Source organism: Salminus brasiliensis, chromosome 23 (genome assembly GCF_030463535.1).
Source record: "Salminus brasiliensis chromosome 23, fSalBra1.hap2, whole genome shotgun sequence".
Taxonomy (NCBI): Eukaryota; Metazoa; Chordata; class Actinopteri; order Characiformes; family Bryconidae; genus Salminus; species Salminus brasiliensis.
In genome coordinates, this window is record NC_132900.1 from 31,926,012 (window position 1) to 31,951,198 (window position 25,187).

At 40.5% G+C, this 25,187-nt stretch overlaps 3 protein-coding genes across 3 annotated transcripts; 2 read left to right on the top strand and 1 right to left on the bottom strand.

Moving 5' to 3' along the window:
• Positions 1-1,937: 1,937 nt before the first annotated feature.
• LOC140545522 (claudin-like protein ZF-A89) lies at positions 1,938-2,558 on the bottom strand. The gene has a single exon (XM_072668304.1). The coding sequence runs from the start codon at positions 2,556-2,558 to the stop codon at positions 1,938-1,940; it is 621 nt and encodes a 206-aa protein (XP_072524405.1).
• Positions 2,559-10,091: 7,533 nt separating this feature from the next.
• LOC140545524 (claudin-9) lies at positions 10,092-10,745 on the top strand. The gene has a single exon (XM_072668306.1). It carries the CDS (start codon positions 10,092-10,094, stop codon positions 10,743-10,745), a length of 654 nt encoding a protein of 217 aa, XP_072524407.1.
• A 2,885-nt stretch (positions 10,746-13,630) lies between these two features.
• Positions 13,631-23,858, top strand: LOC140545999 (claudin-3-like). Its single transcript, XM_072669113.1, has 3 exons — positions 13,631-14,188; positions 15,166-15,171; positions 22,532-23,858. Exons 1-3 carry the CDS (start codon positions 13,712-13,714, stop codon positions 23,183-23,185), a joined length of 1,137 nt encoding a protein of 378 aa, XP_072525214.1. The 5' UTR covers positions 13,631-13,711; the 3' UTR covers positions 23,186-23,858.
• Positions 23,859-25,187: the final 1,329 nt, after the last annotated feature.

Sequence of the window (25,187 nt, forward strand, 5' to 3'; positions counted from 1 at the left end):
TGCTTGTTTTAAATAAATTCAATTCTATCAACATCTGTCTGACATTATCTGCTATATCAGCAATTCTGCGAGTGACTGGGTCATTTGAAAGGGGCACCAGTTCGAGCTGTTCTCATTGCTGGGAATTGCAGCACACAGCACATGTGGTCTTGGTTCTTCCTCTGTTCCACTTAATGTGAATCCCAGGAAGGATTCTTGCGTCGAACCGTGTTGGAGCACTTTTTTCGGCTTTGCTAATACGAGCATACTGTCTGTTTGGGCGGGCAGTGAATCCTCTTCCTCCTGCCCAACAGGTGTGGCTGATTTACCAGGGTTGGGCTCACTGCTCCTGGCATCTGCTACCGTCAGCCAGGATATAATAGTGTTTTTGGAAGATTTAATTTTTACCAGTAATTCTGCCAAAAGTGAGAGACCTACTGATCACATTTCGGATAGTTTGAGATGGGAACTGCGAACGTGACGAGTAGATGCAATAGAGTACGGCGTCTGCACAGCTCATAATATGAAAATAACACATCAATTTTAATACAATTTGTAAAATCAGTTTAATTAAAACAAATTGTATTACAATTAATGTGTTATTTTCATATTATGAGCTGTGCAGACGCCGTACTCCATTGCGTCTACTCGTCACGTTCGCAGTTCCCATCTCAAACTATCCGAAACGTGATCAGTAGGTCTCTCACTTTTTTTATTTAAACTGATTTTATTATCTATTTTTTATTATTATTATTTATAAAAACAGAATTATATAAAAACTGATTTAATTAGTAATTTCCACAATTTATTTCATGTTATTTATTTTATTTTTAATTATTAAATTAGTTATTTTCTCTGGCGCACCACCAGTACCACAGTTTAAGAACCACTGCCCTAGATGAACCACCTTGTACCTTTATTTTTAACCCCTTAAACCTTGTGACCCACACTTCTTCACTTTCATAACTACTAGTACATCACTGTCATAATTACCATCAGTTTCATAGGCCCTAAAATGGAACCCTGTGGGACTCCACAAGATATAGGGTTTGGACAGAGTACCACTCCTGATTGATCTGTTTGTTCCAGGTGCACAAAACACTGAATATGAATAAGATGGAACGTTACATACGCTATTAACTGAAATCAGCATCCCTCATGCCTAGAACTTAGAACAGAACCTGAGTGAGGTGTACTAGAACTTCCCAGACCTAGATGACAGAAATGTTCTAAATAAGATCTCCGTTACTTCTAATGAACAGGGTTTGAATGGCCTCAGTCTTACTTCATTAACACTTACATACCTGTTAAATCTCATTCATTTTAGAGCTGTTACCTCATCTCAGAAGTCTTTCAGCAGTCTATGAGGTTCACATTTTGTAAGTAATGCTTCCATCTCTTCTTTATTTCTCCTGAGACAAAGGAAAGGACATTTCTGCTTTGTGTTTGTACATTTTAAATGTATGGAAATTTTTAACAAAGTATCTACATAACCAGTTTTATGGTGACAGTCAGAAGTGATGATTTGCATTACTGTTTGCATGAAGTTCTTCAGGACATTCTAGAGATGCATGTGTGCACTTATTCAAACCACAGTTCTGTTTTACTTAAGTAAAAAAATAACATAATGGAGTAAACAGATGTTATGTAAAACTGTTCAAAGCAGTAGAACTGATAAGCTGTTTAATATACAACAAAATAAGATGCATTTGAAATGAGGCTTTCAGCGCAATGTAAAAAAATATATAATAACACGGCAGCGTTAAAAAGCATAAGTATGAAAAAGTGTCACACCTAACTTTGGCAGACACTTTCACCCATTACAAATCATTAAGTCGTTGCACCATTACATCTTTGCCCTAACAAGTCTTTGATTGGCAGCACAACAAAATAAGCAGCTTGTTCACCAGCTAATGATAATAGTCCAAAAAGTCCAAGCATCCTTCCCATCTATCTTCTCACACATAACCCTTGGACCCAGAGGGGGCCGAATACTTTGCAGTAGAGTAGTTGTTCTTTGGTGGGCAGTTACAGCAGAGCAAGCCTCCTCCAATTATCATCAAGGCGGCAGCACCCCAGCCGATGTACAAAGAAGCTCCAAGCTCCATCTTCTGAGAACCAGGGACCACTGGGTTGTAGAAGTTCTGGATGACGGAGTTGGCCGTCCAGCAGACAGGAATGAGACACAGCAACCCGGAGACAATGAAGACGACACCTGATGCGATGCCCACTTTGGCTTTGGTGTTTTCGTCCGCGATGCAGTTGGTGCACATTCCTCCAGCCAAAGCCAGAAAGATCCCAACGATGCCGATCAAAATGGAGATCACACACAGAGCCCGGGCGGCCTGCAGGTCCGAGCTGAGGGCCAGCATGGAGTCGTAGACCTTGCACTGCATCTGCCCGGTACTCTGGACCACGCAACTCATCCAGATGCCCTCCCAGGTGGTTTGCGCCGTCACAATGTTCTGCCCAATAAAGGCCGTGACCTTCCACATGGGAAGAGCGCAGACCACAATGGCCATGATCCAGCCGATGATGGCCAAGGCAGTGCCCAACATTTGCAACCCAGCAGAACCCATTCTTGATTGGCTCCTTTCCGCTTAGTCCAAGAGAATGACGAGTCTGAGTAGCGCCGCTTTGGACAAGGTGATATTGACAAGGGATGGGAGCTGGCCCCTTTTATATGCTTGAAGTAAGGAGGGGCAGAGAGCACACACACTGACACACTCACAAGTCGTCATGGCTTGCCCCCCTCCAAATTGCCCTTGCTCTTCAGGTTTCGTGTTTTGCTACATGAGTCATAATTGTCACTCTGAGACTGACAGAGTCTACAGGACTTCTATGGAAATTACTGGTATCCAGTAAATCCCAGTAATGAGTCATTTTTGCATTCAAGGTGCTTCCAGACATAATTAATAATTGAGGCAATTCAAATATATATATAAGAGCTATTTCAGCAGAAACCATTCAAAAGATGGAAATCCATCATAAAAGTGCTGAACAGCATTACTTGGCTTGAATCATTGAAAAAGTTATGTTGCAAGGCTGTCCCAGTCAAGAACATTAAGGTGAACACAGGTAGAATAGGTGTGTCCCAGTTGTGAAGAAAGAGAGAAATAACAGTGCAAGTTTAACTTGACTAAACCCCCTTATGCTTTAAATCTCCTCAATTTAAATCTAAATCAAAGGTCCTGAAACTGTCCAACGTCAAAAGAGTCCACTTTTAAGCCAATAAAACTGGACATTATTTATATGCTATCAGCTATTCTCGAAACGGCTCCATTTTTCAAAACAGTCACACCCGACAACTAAGCCATCAGCACAAACACAACAGGCCTAAATCTACAGAGTAAAGCAGATGAGAACGCGCCCTGATCAAAGCATGAGAAAGTGCAGAAAATGATGAAGGATGCTGACCTTTAACAGAACGTCCTGAGAGAAGGATCTGGCCTTTTCTGAAGGTTCAGTAGCAGGATCTACAGGAGTCTAACGGTCCTATGTGCTTTAAGTGTTCACCGCCCGGGGTTCTGCCAGGGAAGGACGTGAGGCGAGCATGGCGGCAGGGGGAAAAGCAAACCAGCGGGGCTTGCCGGGTTCGGCTTTTTCCATCAGGAGGGAAGGAGAGTGAGAGAGTAAGAGATACTGATTGTTTCATTAAAGAAAGAGAGCACTGTTCAGCAGCCAAAGCTGCCGTTAGGACAATAAAGACTCTTTTTCAGAAGGTAGCTCATTAAAATCTCTCTTGGCCCAGGGTCAGTGGATAGGGTTCCGTGTGCAGGTACACAGGGAAGGAATTTGCACAATTAAGGAGCTGAAGAAAGACGACTAGCAGAATACCTGCTTCTTTCGCAGACTGTTCCGCACCATCAGAAACCAGCCGAAATGTGAGATGGCCACCTCTCAGAATGCTCTGGGTAAAGCAAATTAAAGCAAATCTTTACCCCAGATGTAGTCGATCAGCCAAGACATGCTCAGAGTTTGATGGTTACTTATTTCATTTTTTGCACTAGAGCTACAAGGCTAATGTACACCGTGTAGCCAAAAATGTGTGGACACCATTTCTAATGAATGCATTTAGCTATTTAAGTTGCACCCATTGCTGACACAGATGTGCAAACGCACACACACAGCTTGTCTAGTCCCTGTAGAGAAGTATTCCCAATTAATTAGGACAGATAAAAATCATGACCCTATTGGCACCATGCTGCCTAATGCCAGGCGTGGGCTAGTAGAGGGGTATAAAGCCCCCCAGCATTGAGCTGTGGAGCAGTGGAACTACATTTATTCAGATATGTTGTCTTGTGTTGTCTTGACTAGTCAGAATGGCTTCATAGAAATGTAGTTGACAGCTGAAATTAGAATTTCTACTATATATATATATATACTATAATAATAATAACAATAATAATAAAATGATGATAATAATGACAGTACAGGAGCGAGTAGGTTAAGACCAAGAGTTCTAGACACGGAAAAAACGTCTTACCAAGATTGTTAATTAGAGTGCGTGTTGTGACAGCTATCATCTTCGCTCAGAGCTGGATGGATGTGTTTTTTTGGTGTGGGAACATGGGAGAGAGAAAAATACAAAAGAAACAAAAGAAACATGCCGTGACAAGTCTCACCGACAAGACTCACCGATACAGACAAACACAACCGTCCTCTAGAGCTAAACAGCGCAGAGGATCTCACTGCCTCATGGTAATCAGACCAAAATGCCTTCACACATCACACTGTGGTAAAAGCTGACTAACGTCACTTCCTGTGAAAGACGCTGTTTGGATCTTTGTAATCCTTGGTGAAACTCAGGCCTGAGAGAGTCTGAGTCGGAGAGTGGAGAGGGGTCAGATTGATTGGGTTTCAGTTTGTGACTTGTACCGTTGTAAAGGCTTGTGGGCAGGGCACGGTGAATAATCAAAGAGAGTGATTGAAGTCAATCAGCCCAGTGTTGAAGGAGGTATAGAGGTCAACAAATGATGAAGAAAGGACGGAGTCCTCATTAATGTGGTTCAAGCACCTGAATCCTAACGTCTTCCTCATCATTCTCATCTTCAAGGCTTCTACAGTCTTACTTCCACTGAAAGTTAAGATGGTTTACATCCGCTGTAAAGTTGCTGATTTGGAGATATGAGTGTGTCTCTAATCTGTAACTCTAATATGTAAGACAATCCAAATGATCTATGAGTTTATAAATATGTAGATTTATATGCAAAAGTTTAAGCTCCCCTGGTCAAATCACACATTTTGTTGTTGAGTTCCTAAGTGTGAATTACTGTTTAATTACTTCATTTAATAATTGAATGTTTATTTACTTAATACTTAAAACATTTAATGTTATGTTTATTTTTTGCATGTAAAAACATTCAAATGATATAAACTATGTTCACAAATTTACAAAAAGACTTTTAATCTCTAATCTTTTACTGTTTACTTACAAAATCAACAAATATAATTTAAGGCTAAACCTTTGCATACCGCTTTGCGTACAGTTTATAATTTAAAAACCTTTTTTTCTATATACAGTCATGCCCGAAAGTATTCATACCCCTGTCAAAGTTTGACTTAAATTTACTTTTATTTAACCAGAAATTATATTTTTGCCTGGAAATGACACAGGCATCTCCCAGGAGATAACACGATGATGTACAAGAGGCATCATTGTGGGAAAAAATATTTCTCAGCTTTTATACACATTTGAACAAAAAGTGGCATGTCCAAAATTATTCATACCCTTCTCAATAATTAATAGAAAAGCCTTTATTGGCTATTACAGCAATCAAACGCTTCCTGTAATTGCTGACCAGCTTTTTGCATGTCTCCACTGGTATTTTTGCCCATTCATCTTTAGTGATGAGCTCCAACTCTTTGAGGTTCGAGGGTCTCCTTGCCATCACCCTGATCTTTAGCTCCCTCCACAGATTCTCAATTGGATTCAAGTCAGGACTCTGGCTGGGCTACTGCAAAACATTAATGTTTTTGTCTGCTAACCATTTCTTCACCACTTTGGCTGTGTGTTTTGGGTCGTTGTCGTGCTGAAATGTCCACCGGTTCCCAAGGCCAAGTTTCTCTGCAGACTGCCTGATGTTGTTGTTGAGAATCTTGATGTATTGCTCTTTTTTCATGGTGCCGTTTACTGCGATCAAGTTCCCTGGTCCATTGGCTGAAAAACACCCCCAAAACATTAGGTTCCCACCACCATGTTTGACAGTGGGGATGGTGTTCTTAGGGTTGAAGGCTTCTCCTTTTTTACGCCAAATGGTGCACACATCATTGTGGCCAAACAATTCAATTTTTGTTTCATCTGACCATAAAACAGAACACCAGAAGTCTTCTTCTTTGTCCAGATGAGCATTTGCAAAGGTCGAGCGGGCTTTTGTGTGCCTTTTCTGGAGAAGTGGTGTCCTCCTTGGCCTGCGTCCGTGGAACCCAGCAGTGTGCAGTGTCCGTTGAACTGTCTGCCTTGAGATGTCGCCACCAGCAGAGTCCAGATTCACCAGGATGGCCTTGGTGGTGATCCTTGGATTTTTCTTCACCTCTCTTACTATTCTCCTGGCCAGCACAGGTGTCACTTTTGGCTTCCGACCACATCTTCTGAGATTTTCCACAGTGCGGAACTTCTTGTATTTTTTAATAATACTTTGCACTGTAGCCACTGGAACTTGAAAACATTTTGATATGGCTTTATAGCCCTTTCCTGACTTGTGAGCGGCCACAATGCACAGCCGCAGGTCCTTAGTGAGCTCCTTTGTCTTAGCCATGACTGTCCACAAACCAACTGCAGAGAGCTGCTGTTTTTCTCCTGTTGAGTTGATTAAAACAGCTGTTCCCAATGAATCAGGGTAATTAGGATGCTTTAAAACAGCTTGGACTATTTGGAATGGTATAGAACTTTGGATTTTCCCATATACTGTGACAGTTTTCAAAGGGTATGAATAATTTTGGACATGCCACTTTTTGTTCAAATGTGTATAAAAGCTGAGAAATACTTTTTCCCACAATGATGCCTCTTGTACATCATCGTGTTATCTCCTGGGAGATGCCTGTGTCGTTTCAAGGCAAAAATATAACTTCTGGTTAAATAAAAGTCAATTTAAGTCAAACTTTGCCAGGGGTATGAATACTTTCGGGCATGACTGTATGTTTACAGCATATTTCCCAATAAACTGCTATTTTTGCTGCATAATGATGAACTTGTTCATGCGCACAAGTCTTAGTTTTATATACGTGTTGGTATGTTGGAGTTTCCCACAAACAGAACGTTAGAGTCTAAGTGCCTGAAGACACTTTCCAAATCCTCTAAAGCACCTGTTTTCACTCCCAGGTTTGTGGACTAAACGTACAAAGCTGGCCTGCCCCTGCAGGTGACTTATTAATGAAATGTCACCTGTAGCCAGAAGAGACTGGCTGAGCAGGTTCCTGCTCCCACGCAAATTAATCAGCATGGAGTTTCACAAGTCAGAGCCTGCCCTGCACTTAACGCCTTTATGTGCACCTGGCCTACTGTTATGGTACTCTTGGATGTTTCTAAAGCTCCAGTGTATATATATATATATATATATATATATATATATATATATATATATAGATGTGTGTGTGTGTGTGTATATGGGGGGTACCTCACAAGGATGGCTGCAATGCAGTGTTTTACAGCATGTTAATCACTATGATCATAATGGCCTCTACCAGCAATTGTTTACAGCAAGCAAGTAATAACACAGTAATTCAATCTTCATCAAAACACAAAAAAATCCACTGACATAAACATGTTCCAGGTTTGAAATACATTACTTTAGTTCCCAACCATTCAGTGCACTGATATTTGAATCTAATTGGCTGTCACCTCTGATTTGGTCTGTAAAGGTTATGTAAAGGATTAAAAAGTGTAAATTCAGAAAATGAATGTATATCGTCTTGAATGATGTCACTGCTGACTGCATACCAGAACCCCCAACCTGACAGTTTTCCCTTTGTTTCCATTATTTTGTCTACCCACATCCTAAAGTTAATGTTTGACAGGACTGTAAGCCTTCTCAGAATCCACAGACAAAAATGTGACTAAATACCACAGTTCATTCTTATCAAGTCTCAAATAGTCCCCATGTCTGCAGATTCAGTCACTTGAGTAATGTCCAACATTTCCCCAATTTTACCACAGAATGCAGAGTCATGGTGACTGAGTCGACAAAAAGTGCCTATTTAAAGTCTACAGTCTTACAATCAGATTTCCTGTCCAGGTTCAGTATAGGAAACATATGTGGTCTCTGTGAAAGGCAGCAGTTCCCCAGCACCCTCTAGGTGTCCTCTGCTGGTAAAGGTAAAGCCCAAAGCAAAACCTCTCAGCCAATCAACATCACTGTTGTGATTCAAACTTCAACCTGCCTCGGCTAAACAGACCCGGTCTAACACGCTGAGATCATAAAGTTATTTACTCAGGAAGTCCCAGCATGCTCTTGCTCACAAAGAGGCCAGAATAGATAATATACAGCTAATGAGAGCGCTGTAAAATACTGAAACTGGGATATTACTATTATACTTTATCATTTTTAGTTATTTACCTAATAGTTTTACTTTGAAATGCAAAGTTTATTTTTGTATTCATGATACAACTTACAAGGTTACTCATATTACAGAGGTGGGCCAATATAGTGTTGGGAGCCCAAGGACTCTTACTGCTGTAGTGCAGCACAGTCACCCAGACTGGGAATCAAACCCCAGTGGCTCAGTGGCAGGTAGTGGTGTTATCTGCTGTGCCACACCAACCACATTTTTTGATTAATTTGTGCCGTCCTATATAAAAACTGAAAATACATGACACTTAAATATTTTTAACGTCTTAACATAATGTGTAGGACCCTGAGAAACCACAGATGCTCAGCATTCAACCCCATAACACTCCAAGACTTATTACACTCTGAAGTATTGTCCACCACGGACCACTGACCATTTAAAAAAAAACTACTATCAATATGCAAGTTGTTTACTGTATCAGGGTATACTTTACTACAGGACATTAGCACATGTGTATTTCATATTACATCACCAAAGTTTCATATTTAGGAGAGTATTTGGACCTATAAGTGAGACTGATGTAAGAATAACAGAATATATAGGTTACAGATTTATTCTGATCAAATACGAAAGAATTAGAAGCTCAGCTTATTTTTTGAGTTTTTGAGTCCAACTAGTGGAAGTCTGAACCGTTACACAGGGAAGATAATCTGAGATCGGGTAACGGGTCCTGCTCCATCCATAGACAAAGAGTGGAATTGTACCTCCCTGCGTGTCTTATTGAAAGGGTGATTCAGCAGTTTTTTTTTGTCCCTCAAGGTTAATGGGAGAAATGCTCATATGAGTGGGCTCCCATTTCAACCCTGAAAACTCGTTAAAATGTCTTGGTGACAACAGGTAAAAAAGTATATTTTTCCAAATTTTGTAATGATTAGAAATGCTAAAAATAAATAACAACAAAGACAAAATAAAGAACAGGTGTCAGATTCACATTATGTCCAAAAGTAAAACAATAAATGGATATAGAAGGTTTGTTATACCAAAATAAATCAAAATTCCTAAAAACCATACTGGATATACAAAAATGAACCTTAACCTCCAAGAACCTGTGTGTAAGCCCAGTAAGCACAGTATGCTCATGCATATTAAGTACATATATGCATATTAGTTTCCTAGTTTAATTACTGAATAATTATTATGTTATGAATATTATGTTTTATGATTAATATCAGCAGTAAAATCGCCATTCATAGTCTTGAAATGAACGCCTGCATTGGTATGTTTCCACCATATGGTTTTGTTTGGTCTTGTGACTGAAAAAGTGACAGACAGTTAGATTAGCTCTTATATTGGTGCAAAAATGATGCCATTGTGGTCTGACTCCACCTTCAAACTTCTTAGCAGTATAAAGAAGGTAGAACCTGGTTCTATCCCTCTCTCTCTCCCTCCCTCCTCTTTCCCTCCCTCACCAGTCTCTTTTAAGAAAGCTTTATCCAGTCGAGAGAGATCTAATATCGTGGCTTTTTTCCGGGACTGCATCTGAGACACAGAGGACCTCAGTCCGCAGAGCCCCCCGGAACAAAGAAGGCGAAGGCGCAGAGACGATGGCTTCAGCTGGCCTGGAGATCCTGGGCATGATTCTGTCCGTGGCCGGCTGGCTGGGCGTGATGGTGGCCTGCTGCTTGCCCATGTGGCGAGTGGCGGCGTACGTAGGCCAGAACATCGTGATCACCCAGGTGGTGTGGGAAGGCCTGTGGATGAGCTGCGTGGTCCAAAGCACGGGACAGATGCACTGCCAAATCTATGACTCCATGCTCGGGCTACCTGAGGACCTTCAGGCGGCCCGTGCCCTCACTGTGGTCTCCACATTTGTCGGGGTGGTAGGCATTGCTCTTGCGGTCGCAGGCGCAAAGTGCACCAACTGCACCTCAGACATGGCCAACAAACCCCGCATCATGCTGGGTGCCGGCGGGGCGTTCATTGCGGCCGGCCTGCTGCTGCTGGTTGCCGTGTGCTGGACGGCCAACACCATCATCATGGACTTCCATGACCCGTTGCTTCAGGAGACCCAGAAGAGGGAGTTTGGGAACTCGTTGTATTTTGGCTGGGGCGCCTCCTGCCTGCTGATCCTAGGGGGAGCCATACTGTCTTGCTCGTGTCCTTCCAGAAGACAGGGCAATCATGCATCGGCCAGAGCTGACTACTCTGTGGTGAAATCCATGGCTGCGACTGGATACGACAGAAGGGACTATGTCTGAGTGGTCTTAGTGGTATTTCTTTAGGAAAGGCTAGATTGTCTAATAGGACACAGGTGAGCACCATGCATGCAGAGACCATCAAATTGTGCTAGAACTTGCAGAAAACTACAGCAAGATATAGAACACATGTTCGTGATGTAGAAAGTAGATGCAGGTAGCTCTACAGAACGTCTACCAATCAGCTACCAGTCAACAGGTACACACCTGAATAGTGAGTGTGCTCATGAATGGGAAATGTACATGACTCTGTGTTTTAATAATGACTGTATCTCATCTAGATTTGAACTAAAGGTGGAACCTCTCCAACTACTTCACGACAATAAGCCTAAAGGCTCACAGGTGTCCAGCACTGTGGTACACACTGTCAGACTATTATGGCTCTTTTTCTTTTCTAAAACTGCTGAGTAAAAAGCACATAATGGAAATGTCAGGTGTACAAACTGATCAGCCATAACATTAACACCACCTGCCTAATAATGAGTAGGTTCACCTTGTGCTGCCACAACAGATCTGGTCATTCGAGGCATGGACTCCACAAGACCTCTGAATGTTAGCAGTAGATCCTGTAAGTCCTGTGAGTTGTGAAGTGGGACCTCCATGAGCATCAATGAGACTTGGGCACCCACAGCCCTGCTAATTCACCATTGCACCGGTTGTCTTTCCTCTGAGCACTTTTGGTAGGTACTGACCACCGCATATCGGGAACACCCCACAAGACCCGCCTGACGTTTTGGAAATGTTCTGACCCAGTCGTCTAGAACATTACAGTTTGGTTCTAGTCAAAGTGTCTCAGATTCAGACTCTACCCCTTGACAGGCGCCACGGTAGATGTCAATGTTTTGCCACCACCGGCCAGTGGTGTTAAGGTTATGACTGATCAGTGTACATTGGCTTAGCAATGTAAACACATTTTCTGAAAGTAATAAAGTCATTATCAGAGAACATTCAGCACATCAACGCCATCTAAAACATGTGACTTTTTCTTCTCCAAAGTGCAGACAAGCTTTTCAGACTGTAGAAAAATCAAGAAACCTAAGACTCTGCAAAGTTACGCTACCTAAGCTAAGCAACAAGGACTGCTCTCTGCAAAGTGCCCCGTATCATATGAAATCTACCCAGCTTTTAAAGAGCTGCTACACACTGAAATTAGCGTGGATATGACAATGCAGCCGTTGTTCTGGGACCTTCTGCTGCTCCTTTGTGTCCACTCCTCAATTCAGGGGTGCGTAACTGAAACTAGCCACCATGAGATGAAAGCTCCTGCCTTGTTGCTAGGTGAATAAGCTATCTGGGCCCAGTCTTCAATAGCGTCATTGATTGGGGAAACTAACATTTAGGTCTGAGGAGGCGTGGCTTAGTGCTGTGGCATTCCTTTGTTTAGCTGGTGGAACTCATCTGAAGGACAAAAGCATTTTTGAGAGACTGAAATATAATATCAGCTAAAAATATTCTTTTGAGGAAATTGATCATTTTGATAACACACAGTCAAGCCAGGATAATTAGCAAGTATCATGCTTGATATTTGACAGCATCCAGCTTAATTCCTGTTTTTTGGTGTTGTTGAGAAATCCACTCCACTCACTCTGGGATAAATCACAGTTCTGAGTTTTTTCAGTGTGTATCTCTAATTTGACAACTTTGTATAAAGAGTGCCCAGCAGGTTTTGGCCTATAGAAAACTGTAAATGTTCAAAAAGTTTGTGGACACTAATTAACGCATTTAGCTACTTTATTTTGCACCCATTGCTGACACAGATGTGCAAATGCACACACAAACAGTTTGTCTAGTTCCTGTAGAGAAGTAATAGGACTTTCTGGAGCAGATCAATATCATGTACCTATTGGCACCATGCTGCCTAATGCCAGGCGTGGGCTAGTAGAGGGGTATGGAGCCCCCCAGCATTGAGCTGTAGAGCAGTGGAAGAACTGTGTTCTCTGGAATGATGGAGGAGCTCCATCCAGTACTTTGGGGATGAGATGGGTGGTGATCATCTAACCCCTTAAGCTCTTAAGCTCATGGTGGCCTGTGCCCACAATTTTATATGACATACTTGGCTTTTTACTGTATGTCAAGTGGAGCTATAAATCCACAGTCTGTAATGTATCTCATATAGGTGTAAAATACTCTCATGCTCCATCAGAGATCCAACAATACTATCTGTATCCAGCAAAACACCTTCCTACCTGAGCTGTGAAACCAAAACGACCAAGCATTTTGGTTGAAGTAGGGGTTAAAGTAGGTCAGCAGGAACCAGATAGATGTGTCTGACAGTGTATTTGTCTAACCAATATGTGGTGTCTAGGTTCCACAGACACTAAATGTTTATGTTCTGTGACCCTGATTCAAAGAGTAGATGTGTTGCACTTTTGGTCAGGCCTCGTTTGGTCATGTGACTGACTGTTTGCTGGACTTTTAGTGGAAGCCATCAGATCTTGAGGCATTTCCATTAACATTCAGTGTCAACAAATGAAGCACTGAGGATTGTCTGCACAAAATCCTTGTATACCACTTTTATGTGAGTCACTCTGCATTGCCGAAAGTTTATGGACTTGGTAGATACGCTCGTTCATGTTTGCAGACCCTCCCCCAGGTCATACTTCTCTTCTGAGGTTTTGTTCGTTTTGTGGTTTAAGTGTAACCTTCCAGTTATCCTTTAACCAGATTCCCCTGGGCCTTGGTTATCAATTCACCTCCCTTTTGCTGGATCTACCATGGGCAGGACATTGAATCATTAAAAAAGTTTCCATGCCAAGGTTGCACTGGGGGAAAAAAGAAAAAAAAACATTATTTTGAAAAGTTTGACCAATCACCACGAAACCTCATCTGTTCAAAACTCCACCTTCCTCTGTGGAGATAGTTATAAAGCACTGGGCCATTGCCGAGAACCTCCCTCGGCTTTTTGAACCCTGTGTATTCATATCTGTGGTGGATTCTCAGAGCGAGGCAGCACTTTCTAAAGGTCCAGAATGGTGGCTCTGGGTTTAGAGATTTTGGGCGTCACCTTGGCGACTCTAGGGTGGATCGTCGCCCTCATATCTTGCATCTTGCCCATGTGGAGAGTCACGGCCTTCATCGGCTCCAACATTGTGACGGCGCAGATAATTTGGGAAGGAATCTGGATGAGCTGCGTTGTCCAGAGCACCGGGCAGATGCAGTGCAAAGTCTACGACTCCATGCTGGCTCTCAGCTCTGACCTGCAGGCCGCCCGTGCTCTGTGTGTGATCTCCATAGTGCTGGGGGTGCTAGGAGTTCTGGTCTCCATCGTAGGGGCCAAGTGTACCAACTGCATCGATGAGGAGGTAACCAAGGCCAAGGTAATGATTGCTGCTGGAGTTACGTTCATTTGCGCTGCTGTCATGCAGATAATCCCAGTGTCCTGGACAGCCAATGCTATTATAATGAATTTCTACAACCCGGGGGTGACCGAGGCGCAGAAACGAGAGATAGGCGGCTCTCTCTACCTGGGATGGGCGGCCGCTGCTCTGCTGTTGATAGGGGGATCAATTCTGTGCTGCAGTTGCCCCCCACGAGAAGAGAAGAGGTACAGTCCGCCAGGCAGGATGGTCTACTCCACGACGAGATCTGTACCACCCAGCGGGTACGACAGAAGAGACTATGTCTGAGCTAACACTTTCTTCGGTTGACGCTTTGCTAAGAGAGACCTTTGGTAAGAGTCTAACCTCGTACCTGCATCTGATCAGACTGATCATAACACCCTGATCTAAAGGAGAATCAAGTCTTTTTTGACCTGAGATGAGCTTCAATGTGATGAGGCGTGAATATGGGTCACTGCAGCCCAAATATTTTCTTTCGGTCACTGTCGTTGTCCAAAGGTCATTGGGAAGAGCTGTTGTGTATATTTTCCCTGTGGTTGCATATTAACTGTGCAGACAGATAACAAAACAACTGTAAATACACTTGCTTCATGTTTTTTCTCCTCAGAATTTAGAAATCAACAGTTAAATGGTGCTGAGACCAAGTATATATATGTGTGTGTGTTTCTTATTAAAATACATCTACCTGTTGTGTTTTAAGTATGTTGTATTTCACAGTGTAATAAACATAACTGTTTATAAAATGACTGCTGTTTTATGAACAAGGCTGCCTGGGATATTGATACCTTTTCTAAATGTATTTACTGAATACATCTTAAAAAATTGGGTTTTCAAGGGTTCCTGAGTTGAGACAATGGTTCTACACAGAATATTCACCATTAAAAACATTTCAATATTTAAATGATTTTTGCCAGGGCGAACTGTTTCTTCTTTAGAGTAAAACCTCCTGTATAAGTTTAAAATTGGTTCTATATAGCAACACCAAGAATTCCACCACTCAGGGTCAAAGAACTCTAAACTGATCCATTAAATAATTAATAAATTATTTCCATTGATTCTAAACTACTTCTTAACAAATAATGGACATGTTTGTCTGTGTGGGAGATTGTGATTCAGGCTTTTTTGTAGTCTGAGGTTGTAACCAGTGTCTTTAAAAGCAGGATTGAAAACCATTAAGTAACTGGTTACATATATATAAATAAAGGTGCTACAAATGATTCCTTGACCAGTGTCATATAAGAACCACGTTTGACTCATGTTTGTAAAAGAAGAATGGTGCAAGCATCTTTTAAAAGCTTAAAGAATCTACAAATAATGAAGTAATCAAGGTTTTACACACATACCAGAGGTGCAAAGACCTTTTGTAACTCCTGTATTTTTAACCGTACTCAGGTATCATTGTAATGGAATACTGTAACAGTACAGTAACATCCCCTGAATTTGAACATTAAAATTGTATTAGGCTGTTTTTATTAAAACATCTAATTAAATTTATCATTGTAAAATGAATTTGGACCCTAGTGTTGGAACTTGTTCCACTTGTTATTAGACACATTACATCACTGAATCACACTGTGCCAAACAAAGCAAAATTAGAGTTTTTAAGGTTTTATGTGTTAAAATGTTACTTTTTAAAATACTTTTATATGTTTAAATGTTAACCTTCCAACCTTCTCTCAAGAGTATGTTTGGACTCCACATTTTAAACAAGCAAGAATTTCTTAACATTCTCATTGGCAGTCCTCTTCCTCCCAACAGTCCTTCAATATATGTTCAGGTGGTTCAGGTAATAAACATATATATATTCTTTTTACTAGTTGTAAGTCATTTTATCTACTAAAAGGGTTTTCTTATTTTGTCTTAATCTAAGAAATAACATAATTTATTGTTTGTCAAGAAATAATGCTTGTACCAAAATTATGTTCCGGTGGAATAAGACAATAAATATAATTCATTAAAACTAGAAAAATATGTTAGAAATAAATTGAATAATATGATAAATATACAAAGTAAAAAAGAGGAATATTAGATATTATACTACATTTAAGAGGAGATCACCTCCTAATATATTATGTTTTTGCAGTTTGCCTTTGTAAAGTTCCTGTATGTCAGAAAGAAGTGCAACAGAGGATGGCAGACAGTCTCAAACAGGCCTCCAAGTCTTCAATAATGAGGTGCTGAGTTAGAACCTCCGTCAGTGTAGTTATCTACCTGCCTCTCAAAGGTCTATTAGTGTTCTATAAAAGAAGCTTGTCTTTGTTAGGGCCCTAATCCAACTGTCCAAGCCACCCCAGTACAATGAGGGTGGTTCAGGGTAGGCAGAGGCCAGGTGGAATTCTCAGTTTCTAGCCATGGAATGTCCAGGAAGCACATTATTTGAGTTTCTGGGCCATATCTGATGCCCATCCCTGTAGTAAAGCTATGCAGGCATGATGATGAGCAAACACCCATAAGATCCACAAACACAGAGGGGCGTCACTGTTATAGGGGTCATGTTTAAGGGTGGGTAAGGGTGGGTCTGTGAAAATACAAAGAGCTATTTGGATCTGGCCATGATGATCCTCACCACTCACTTTAACCATCAAGAGCAGACCAGACTAAAGGTCATCTGCGTCTGATATTCTTATTTGACTTCTGGAGGAACCCTGGTGGAAAAGAAGACTGCCATTAGGGGTTAATCACTCTAGAACTGTGCTTGCATTCAGATACTATGAAGAGAATTCCTTCTACTGCATAATAACTGGTTGCAGGTTTGTTCCCTGGTGATGCCACAGCCATCCGTGGCCCAGAAAGCAAAGCTAGGCTTGTTCTCCTTGGATGGTAGGATGGCCCTCCTTCTCCCATCATAACTTAGCATGATGATGGGATAATGATATGATATCATTCAATAAAGTGCAATTTAGTCACAATCACGTACACACAGTGTTCTGTTGTGCCACCAAGGGCCACTGGATGGCGCCTTACAGCTACAGACCAGACTGTGCAGATGGTCACAATACCAAACATGGATCCAGAATCCCTTTCCACTCTAACCTCAGCAAAAAGTGTATAACTACACCATATTAGTCCATAAACACCCCAATAAACACTCTTATACACTAGAATAGGAGATATTAGTCCATAAACACCTTAATAAACACTCCTATACACTAGAATAGGAGATATTAGTCCATAAACACCTTAATAAACACTCCTATACACTAGAATAGGAGATATTAGTCCATAAACACCCCAATAAACACTCATATACACTAGAATAGGAGATATTAGTCCATACACACCTCAATAAACACTCTTATACACTAGAATAGGAGATATTAGTCCATAAACACCTCAATAAACACTCCTATACACTAGAATAGGAGATATTAGTCCATAAACACCTCAATAAACACTCCTATACACTAGAATAGGAGATATTAGTCCATAAACACCTCAATAAACACTCCTATACACTAGAATAGGAGATATTAGTCCATACACACCTTAATAAACACTCCTATACACTAAAATAGGAGATATTAGTCCATACACACCTCAATAAACACTCTTATACACTAGAATAGGAGATATTAGTCCATAAACACCTCAATAAACACTCCTATACACTAGAATAGGAGATATTAGTCCATACACACCTTAATAAACACTCCTATACACTAAAATAGGAGATATTAGTCCATAAACACCTCAATAAACTCATATACATTAAAATAGGAGATATTAGTCCATAAACACCTCAATAAACACTAATATACACTAAAATATGAGACATTAGGCCCAAAACATTTAGTTTGATTACTTGTGGAGGCCTAACAGTCATTAAGCCTGGGTGTTTCTAGTTTAATTAACCACAATTTTTAACTAAATTGGGAACTATGGGATTTCTTTTTCACTTTTAAACAAAAACAGTGCATCAAAAATCAGGAGAAGGGCAGATATTTTTCATGACCCTGTAACTGACAACAAATACGAAGAGAAACAGCTGAGCAAAAAAATCAAATATGCACCAGGCAACTTTCGGTGAGGTAGTATTTGAAGTCCTTAAACCTTATGTTAACGATTATTAATCCTACGCTGTTAAAAGTATACGATCCTTGAGGAACTTTTGGAGGTTCTTCTGATTTCATATGTGGAGGAGCCTTTAAAAGGTGTATTGAGGAACCTTCAGTGAACCTTTTTCTTCTAAAAAAGCATTTTCTTGAAGGTTCCTCAAAGCACCTTAAGATGTTTCTCCACAGTTTCAAAGTAAAGAACCTCCAAAAATTCCTTGAAACTGATGTAAATTCTGAGAGTAGTGATGTGTGCGCTTACATACTGAGATTACAGGGTTTAAAGAGAGCCTTTGAGCTTCTCCTGAATGGTGCTTGATTTAGCTTGCTTCTTGGCTATTTAATTAAGCATAACTAGGGGAAATCTACTGGTAATGCCAGGTCAGACTAGGTCAAGTGATTTGCAGACTGTCTACAGAGGCACAGGTTTAAGCTCATGATCCCAGACCATGAAAGAAGGTCATGGTATGTACTGGCTTCCTTCACTGTTTGCGTACTACAGTTCCATCCATGGTTTTAATTATTACGTTTAGGATGCTGAACATCTGTCTGTTCTGGAGGAGTTTGTGTCTTTTAGAGGTTTTGAAAGGGATTTTCCTGCAGAGAGTGAAAAGCTGGTTAACTCCTCCAAGCCCTCAAACAGCTCCCCACATTCTGTACAACACTGCATAATCTCCCCCTCCTCAGTCCATATAAATTTTGTAAGACAATACTGTCAGCCAGGAACATGTTCTGAAGACATATCCTGGGTCCCTCTTGATAGTACGTCTCTTTAATAACTGTGTAATTACACATTAACAATCCATGTAATAACAAGGCAACTACTTGTGATCTATTCACTGTTCAGGATGTATTGCAGGAGTACAGCTCGTGTAATTACATATATGTATCAACTTCAGTTTTGACTCAAGAGCGTCTCAACGCTCGTAGCTATAACAGAAAAACCAACAGCAGCTCATAGAAATACAGTTACCCTAATTTTATTACACATACGAATATTCTGTAACAGCTATTGAGATACACACGTGTAATTACACAGGCTGTACTACTGTAACAGTGAATACATCACCAGCAGTTACACTGTTGATATCTAAATTATTAAAGTATATTTCATAAATGTAAAATGGGAAAAACTGGCCCAACTCTGGCAGCACCTTTTCTTTATTTTCCATTAAGTTGCTTAGGTTGAACTCTCAGATTCAGCTTGTTTTTAATTAGGTCCAACTTATAATATTAACTATGTAATAATACAACAAGTACTTATTTAATTAACAATCTACTATATTTGATATTTTACATTTACGTTGAAGGCATTTAGCGACTTACAGAAGTGCTTCACTGTTTACTCAGTAAATACCCTTAGCTAGTTTGTACTGGCTAGAATCCAAAATACCTCTAAGCTTAGATACAACTAAATACAGAAGTCAGTCTGGACAATACTAAGATATTATGACACATATGAATTTATAAATGCTGTTTAGTAACCACATTAAGCAGGCATTGTGCTTAAATTAATAATTGTTATTAATGATATTTATTGTAGAAACCAACAAAGCAGGTGTGCACACGGTCAGCAGTTTTAACAAACTGACCTTTTGGGTTTGTTTAGACTGAAAACCTGTAACCCCTCCAGCCCTTTCCAGATAAGATTAGACACACTTTGCTATGAACTTTATGTCTTGGTTGGATATTTTTGTCAGCTTTAAAATGTCCAGACACATAACTTCAATTCCTCTCTGCTAAACACAGGTTCTGGAAGTATCTGCATGAGCGAGCATCACTACACATCCTGTAAACGCATTTAATCAGTACCTAGGATGAGCTGAGCTAAAGGTGAGGTCTGGAAATAGGATCCACCATCCACCCCGTGACAAAGACACCTCAGAGACATGGCTCATTAACATAGGTGATTGGAGGTTTGTGACAACAAACACAGAGGGGCACAGTGGATTTTTGAACTGGTAAAGAAACAAAGGAGATTGTTACTAAGCATCTTGGTTACCACCTAGTTACGCCCTTAACCCCCCTTATTTGATTATTTCTCTTTCACAGATAATTAAAACAAGCAGGAAGGGGTTAAATTTAATACAATTAATCATAAATTTGGTTTTACCTTTTTATTTTCCTTTGCATTTGAGTTAAGAGTGATGTGTCTAGAGTTAAGAAGTTAAGAGTCAAGAAATTAAAGTATAGTTTTAATTATAATTACTTTCACATACTACCACATGACGGTTTTTAAGTTGACCTGATACACCATTTTCACCAAGTGCAAATTTGTTAAAAATTGAATTTTAAAAGTAAAATGGTATTGTTATTTTGTGTAAACTGTAAAATGGCTCGATGTAGTACTAACCAATTGAACTCTAATAATTATTTAATCAGCCAGTGTTCAATTCCAAGTATTTTGTCAAATTGTTAAATTGTAACCACATAATTTTTGGCTTACTAATTTTCAGTGTTGAGTTTTGTTTTGTATACAGAACGTTAATGATTAATAAATATGCTGAAAAAAACTTCTGGTAAAGTCTATATCATTTATTTTGTAATTACACTGTAAAAAGTGGTTTGTCCATTTAAACAAAAAAACTAACTTTATGTGGCAACAAGCAACTGAACTGGCTTGAACTGGTAGGGTATTATTATTATATGTTTATACACTGTAAAATACTGTAGTCTTTTCAGCAGTTCTTGAAAATATGATAAATAAAGATAAGAAGTAAAAAAGAGTATAACTTTGAAAGTAGCCATGGGTAAAATGACAATATTGGAATTGCTACAAACAAAATTGACTAATTTTGTTACCATTAAAAACAACATGCTTTTCTCAGTATATTGTGAATTGCTTACAGACATTAAAGAACACACACTAACATGGACAACAAGCATAGACTGTTTAGATTTTTAATCTGTTCAATATTGCATCTTGTCTGTGTGTCGAAATATTAGTATTTATTTGTTTATTACTATACATATTGTATATCATGTAAATGTCTATGGATATGGTTATACGATTCAAATTTGCCATATCAACCACCCCTCGTTTAAAGTACTTATTGGGGTCAGTAAAGGAAGTCGCTCAGTTGCTCATTTTTAGCGGATCTTTTCTCAAGAAAACAAATTGATTCTTGACCAAATCATGTCTCACCTCACACTCGAAGCCCAGATAACCGAAGTGGAGCTATCTAATTCTGGATATGTTAGGAGAAGAGCTGCTGTTTGGTTATCTGGGCTTTGAGTAAGGAGTGAGTCTCAAGACCCAAACACTTTCCTTTACGGTCGTCAGGAGTCGGAACTAACCTGACAGCACTTAGAATTAATACCCATAAAAACAGTACACTGTAAAAATGGTTCGTCGGTTCATCAAATTAACTGGTTTCACTCAACTGAAATAAATACACATTTGGACAAATGTGGACGGTATTGCTCATTCACTGTTTCTTCAAGGGTATTAAAAAACAAAAAAAAACAAAGAAGACTTGTCCAGAGAAGAAGACTTTCTACTAGATTGTGGAGAAGCATTGCTATTTGGATTTGATTGCATTGATCTGATAGCAGTTAGTGAAGTCAGGATGTTGGATGATAATCACCACCTTAACTCATCCCAAAAGTACTGGATGGAGCTCCTCCACCATCATTCCAGAGAACACAGTTCTTCCACTGCTCCACAGCTTCTCAATGCTGGGGCCTTTTTACCCCTGTAGCTCACGCCTGATATTAGGCAGCATGGTGGCAATAGAGTCATGATGTTTATCTGCTCCAGAGAGTCCTATTCTATTAGCAGTACTTCTCTACAGGGACTAGAGAATCGGTCAGCAGTGGGTGCAACTCAAAGTAGTTAAATGCATTCATTAGAAGGAGTGTCCACAAATATTTGGACATATTGTTTTAATGATGTTTTACGTTCATTTAAACTTCATAGCCTCCTGATTTAAGGTCTATCTTTCTGTACTGTTCACAGTGTAGTGTAATGTAAATGGCAGTAATAACTCTGGATTAGACTGTGTTTTGGCAGGTGTGGAACAGAACGTTAAGGAGGGTTTCAGTACTACCATGCACTGCTTGGGACTGGGCTTGTGAGCTGGTTGGCAGTGACAGATGGATGTTCAGTATGTTCGTAACTTCAACTCCTGGAACTGAAGGCTACCGTAATTCATAACATTTCATATTATTCTTCAAACTTGGCCAAAGCAGGTCAGCAGTGTCTAAGTCCTTCCTCTGGATGATGTCACTACCCTGGAGGACTCCGCCCCTCTACCTGCTCTGGAGTATAAAGGGATACTTGTTTCGCGGAGGAGCCACATCACTGACTCTGAGGCTCTGGCTCAAAGCGGCTGACATTCCACCAGCTAAGGCCAAGCATCCAACCGTTACTCGAAGAGACGAGGCGCACCCAACGAAGACCATGTCTGCCGGATTGGAGCTCATAGGCATCGTGTCGTCCATTCTGGGATGGCTCCTGGCCATCGTCTCCTGCGCCCTGCCCATGTGGAGGGTCACCGCATTCATCGGCTCCAACATCGTGACTGCCCAGATCATCTGGGACGGCCTGTGGATGAGCTGCGTGGTCCAGAGCACAGGGCAGATGCAGTGCAAAGTCTACGACTCCATGCTGGCCCTGTCGCAGGACCTCCAGGCGGCCCGAGCGTTGACCGTCATCTCCATCCTGCTGACCGTCCTGGCCGTGCTGGTGTCCATCGCCGGGGCCAAGTGCACCAACTGTATCGAGGACGAGTCCTCCAAGGCCAAAGTCATGATCATTGCTGGGGTGCTGTTCATCGTGGCTGGGCTCATGCAGCTGATCCCTGTCTGCTGGTCAGCCAACACCATCATCAGGGACTTCTACAACCCGCTGCTGACCGACGCGCAGCGCAGGGAGCTGGGGGCTGCGCTCTACATCGGCTGGGCCGCCGCAGCCCTCCTCATGATGGGCGGCTCCCTGCTCTGCTGCTCCTGTCCTCCACAGGAGAAGAAATACAATCCCTCCAGGATGGCCTACTCGACGACCCCTCGCTCCACAGCTCCCGGAGGCTACGACCGAAGAGACTACGTATGAATGGAAGGAGGAGGAGAACTTTGAGCTGTTATACGCACCTCTTTTTGGTGTAGTACTTTTCCTGACATGGGTATATATCAGTGCCCTTCCAGACTCCCAGTTATGAAGGAGAACGTTTACTGCAATTATTGTATTTCTTGGCCTATGACAGATGGGTTTAGGTCTCTCAATGAGTTACTGCTAAGAAAAATAGCTTAATAACGGCACTGAGGGGAAGAAAAGGTATTTCGCTGGGCTTGTGGTGGAGAAATGTGTTAGGAAAAGCTTCTGACTGTCAGATAACTGACTGTTAAGGAGAAAGTCTACGATCTAATCTAAGTGCTAATGCTCCAACGGCTTGCTTTCCAACCCACAGGATCAGCGTGTTTCATTTTTTATTTTTTTTTTACTTTTGTTTTTAAGTATTTCACAGTTTTAATGTACCTGTATCACTGCTTTACCTTTGAGAGCTTGGCGAAGTTGAGGACATGAGAAAATAAAGAGAGGGTTATCCGAGCTGGTGTACATTGTAGTTTGCTTTACACAAGGGAGGCCTGTGGCCCAGCAGTGTGGGAAGAAAGCCAGGAGACACAATGTGAGGGCCTCATTGTGGGCAGCCGAGCAGAGAGGAGCATTTGTGTCGAGCTGTGCCTACAGTGGAAAAGACCGCCCGGCTGTATTTCTCTTCTTTCTAGAAAGCAGGTGTTTTGTATTCTGTGTTTGTGTGTGTTGGAATTTGTGTATCATGTGTAACAATGTAATAAATTTGGGTAAAGTGTCGTGATCAGTTTGTTTATTATTCTTCATGTACACTAAGAGCCACCTTCCCTTAATGGTTATTAGACAAATAATATAAATAATATAATATGGCAAAAAGTCACAGTAATTATTCAACTGCATTGTTTAACATTTAATTTTAATTGAATTTTATATTACATTGATCACAATACCACTTAGAGAATAGGATTTCTAAACATAAACCCAAACCCATATTCTTTCATTTATTTTTTGATAAAACTACACATATCATCAACGCTGTTACGCAAAAACCTCTTATCTTCAAAACAGCAGCTTTACATGAAAAGGGAAAAAAATTACTTTCAATGGAAGTCATTTTGGAGCATTTCTATTGGTCCATTTATCATTAAATACTGATACAGTATAATTAATAACTGCCAGATTCACATTATTGTCAAAAAAATAAAAACTGGAGATGCAAGCTTTTAGCCTGACAGTGAGCAAATATTAATATTCTAACAGTAGATCTGCTAATAGAATTGAATGCTCTGAAGCAGCCGCAAGTGAGTCTAAGGTCACAATGCCCAATGCCAAACATCAACCACAGGGCTGTAAACCCCCCAGTTTTTGGAGATGGATTCTTGTTTGTGTTCCAGAACTAAGTCTGAGTGCTGAGGGCTATTTTCACGACAGCCTGATTTAAAGTAAAAAAACCTGGAGGAGAGGCAGACGCTAGAAGTCCTATAAGATCTTTGGGAGAGGTGGGTGAGATACCTCAGCTCCAATCACCCAGTAAATTACAAACACTCTCTGCTTAACGTCTCTCTTTCTCTCTCTACATACACACTCTTTTACTGGGGGGTCTAAGCACTTTCTGAACACGCTGCAGAAACACTGAGGAACTAAAGGATTTAGTTAAAATAAAAACATCAGATAAAACTGATCTTAAACATGTTTCTCTTTTTAAATTTCAGATCCTAAACTTAAACAGGTTTATCGGTTTAAATATTATTTAGTTCGGTTTTGTACTAAAAATATTTGATCTATGCTTGTTGTGTATTATTGTTGTGTATTTAATGTTGTGTATTATTAAATGTGTTTATCAGTAAATTAGTAAAGTATTAGTAAAGTAAGTCAGTGTATAATAACAATAATAATATATATATAAAATAATAATAATAATAATAATAAATAATAATATGCGAATGAATTAAAATATTGTGATATATTGTAAAAACGGCAAAATCTTTTTTAAAAGTGATGCGTATTTTTGGTCAAACCACAC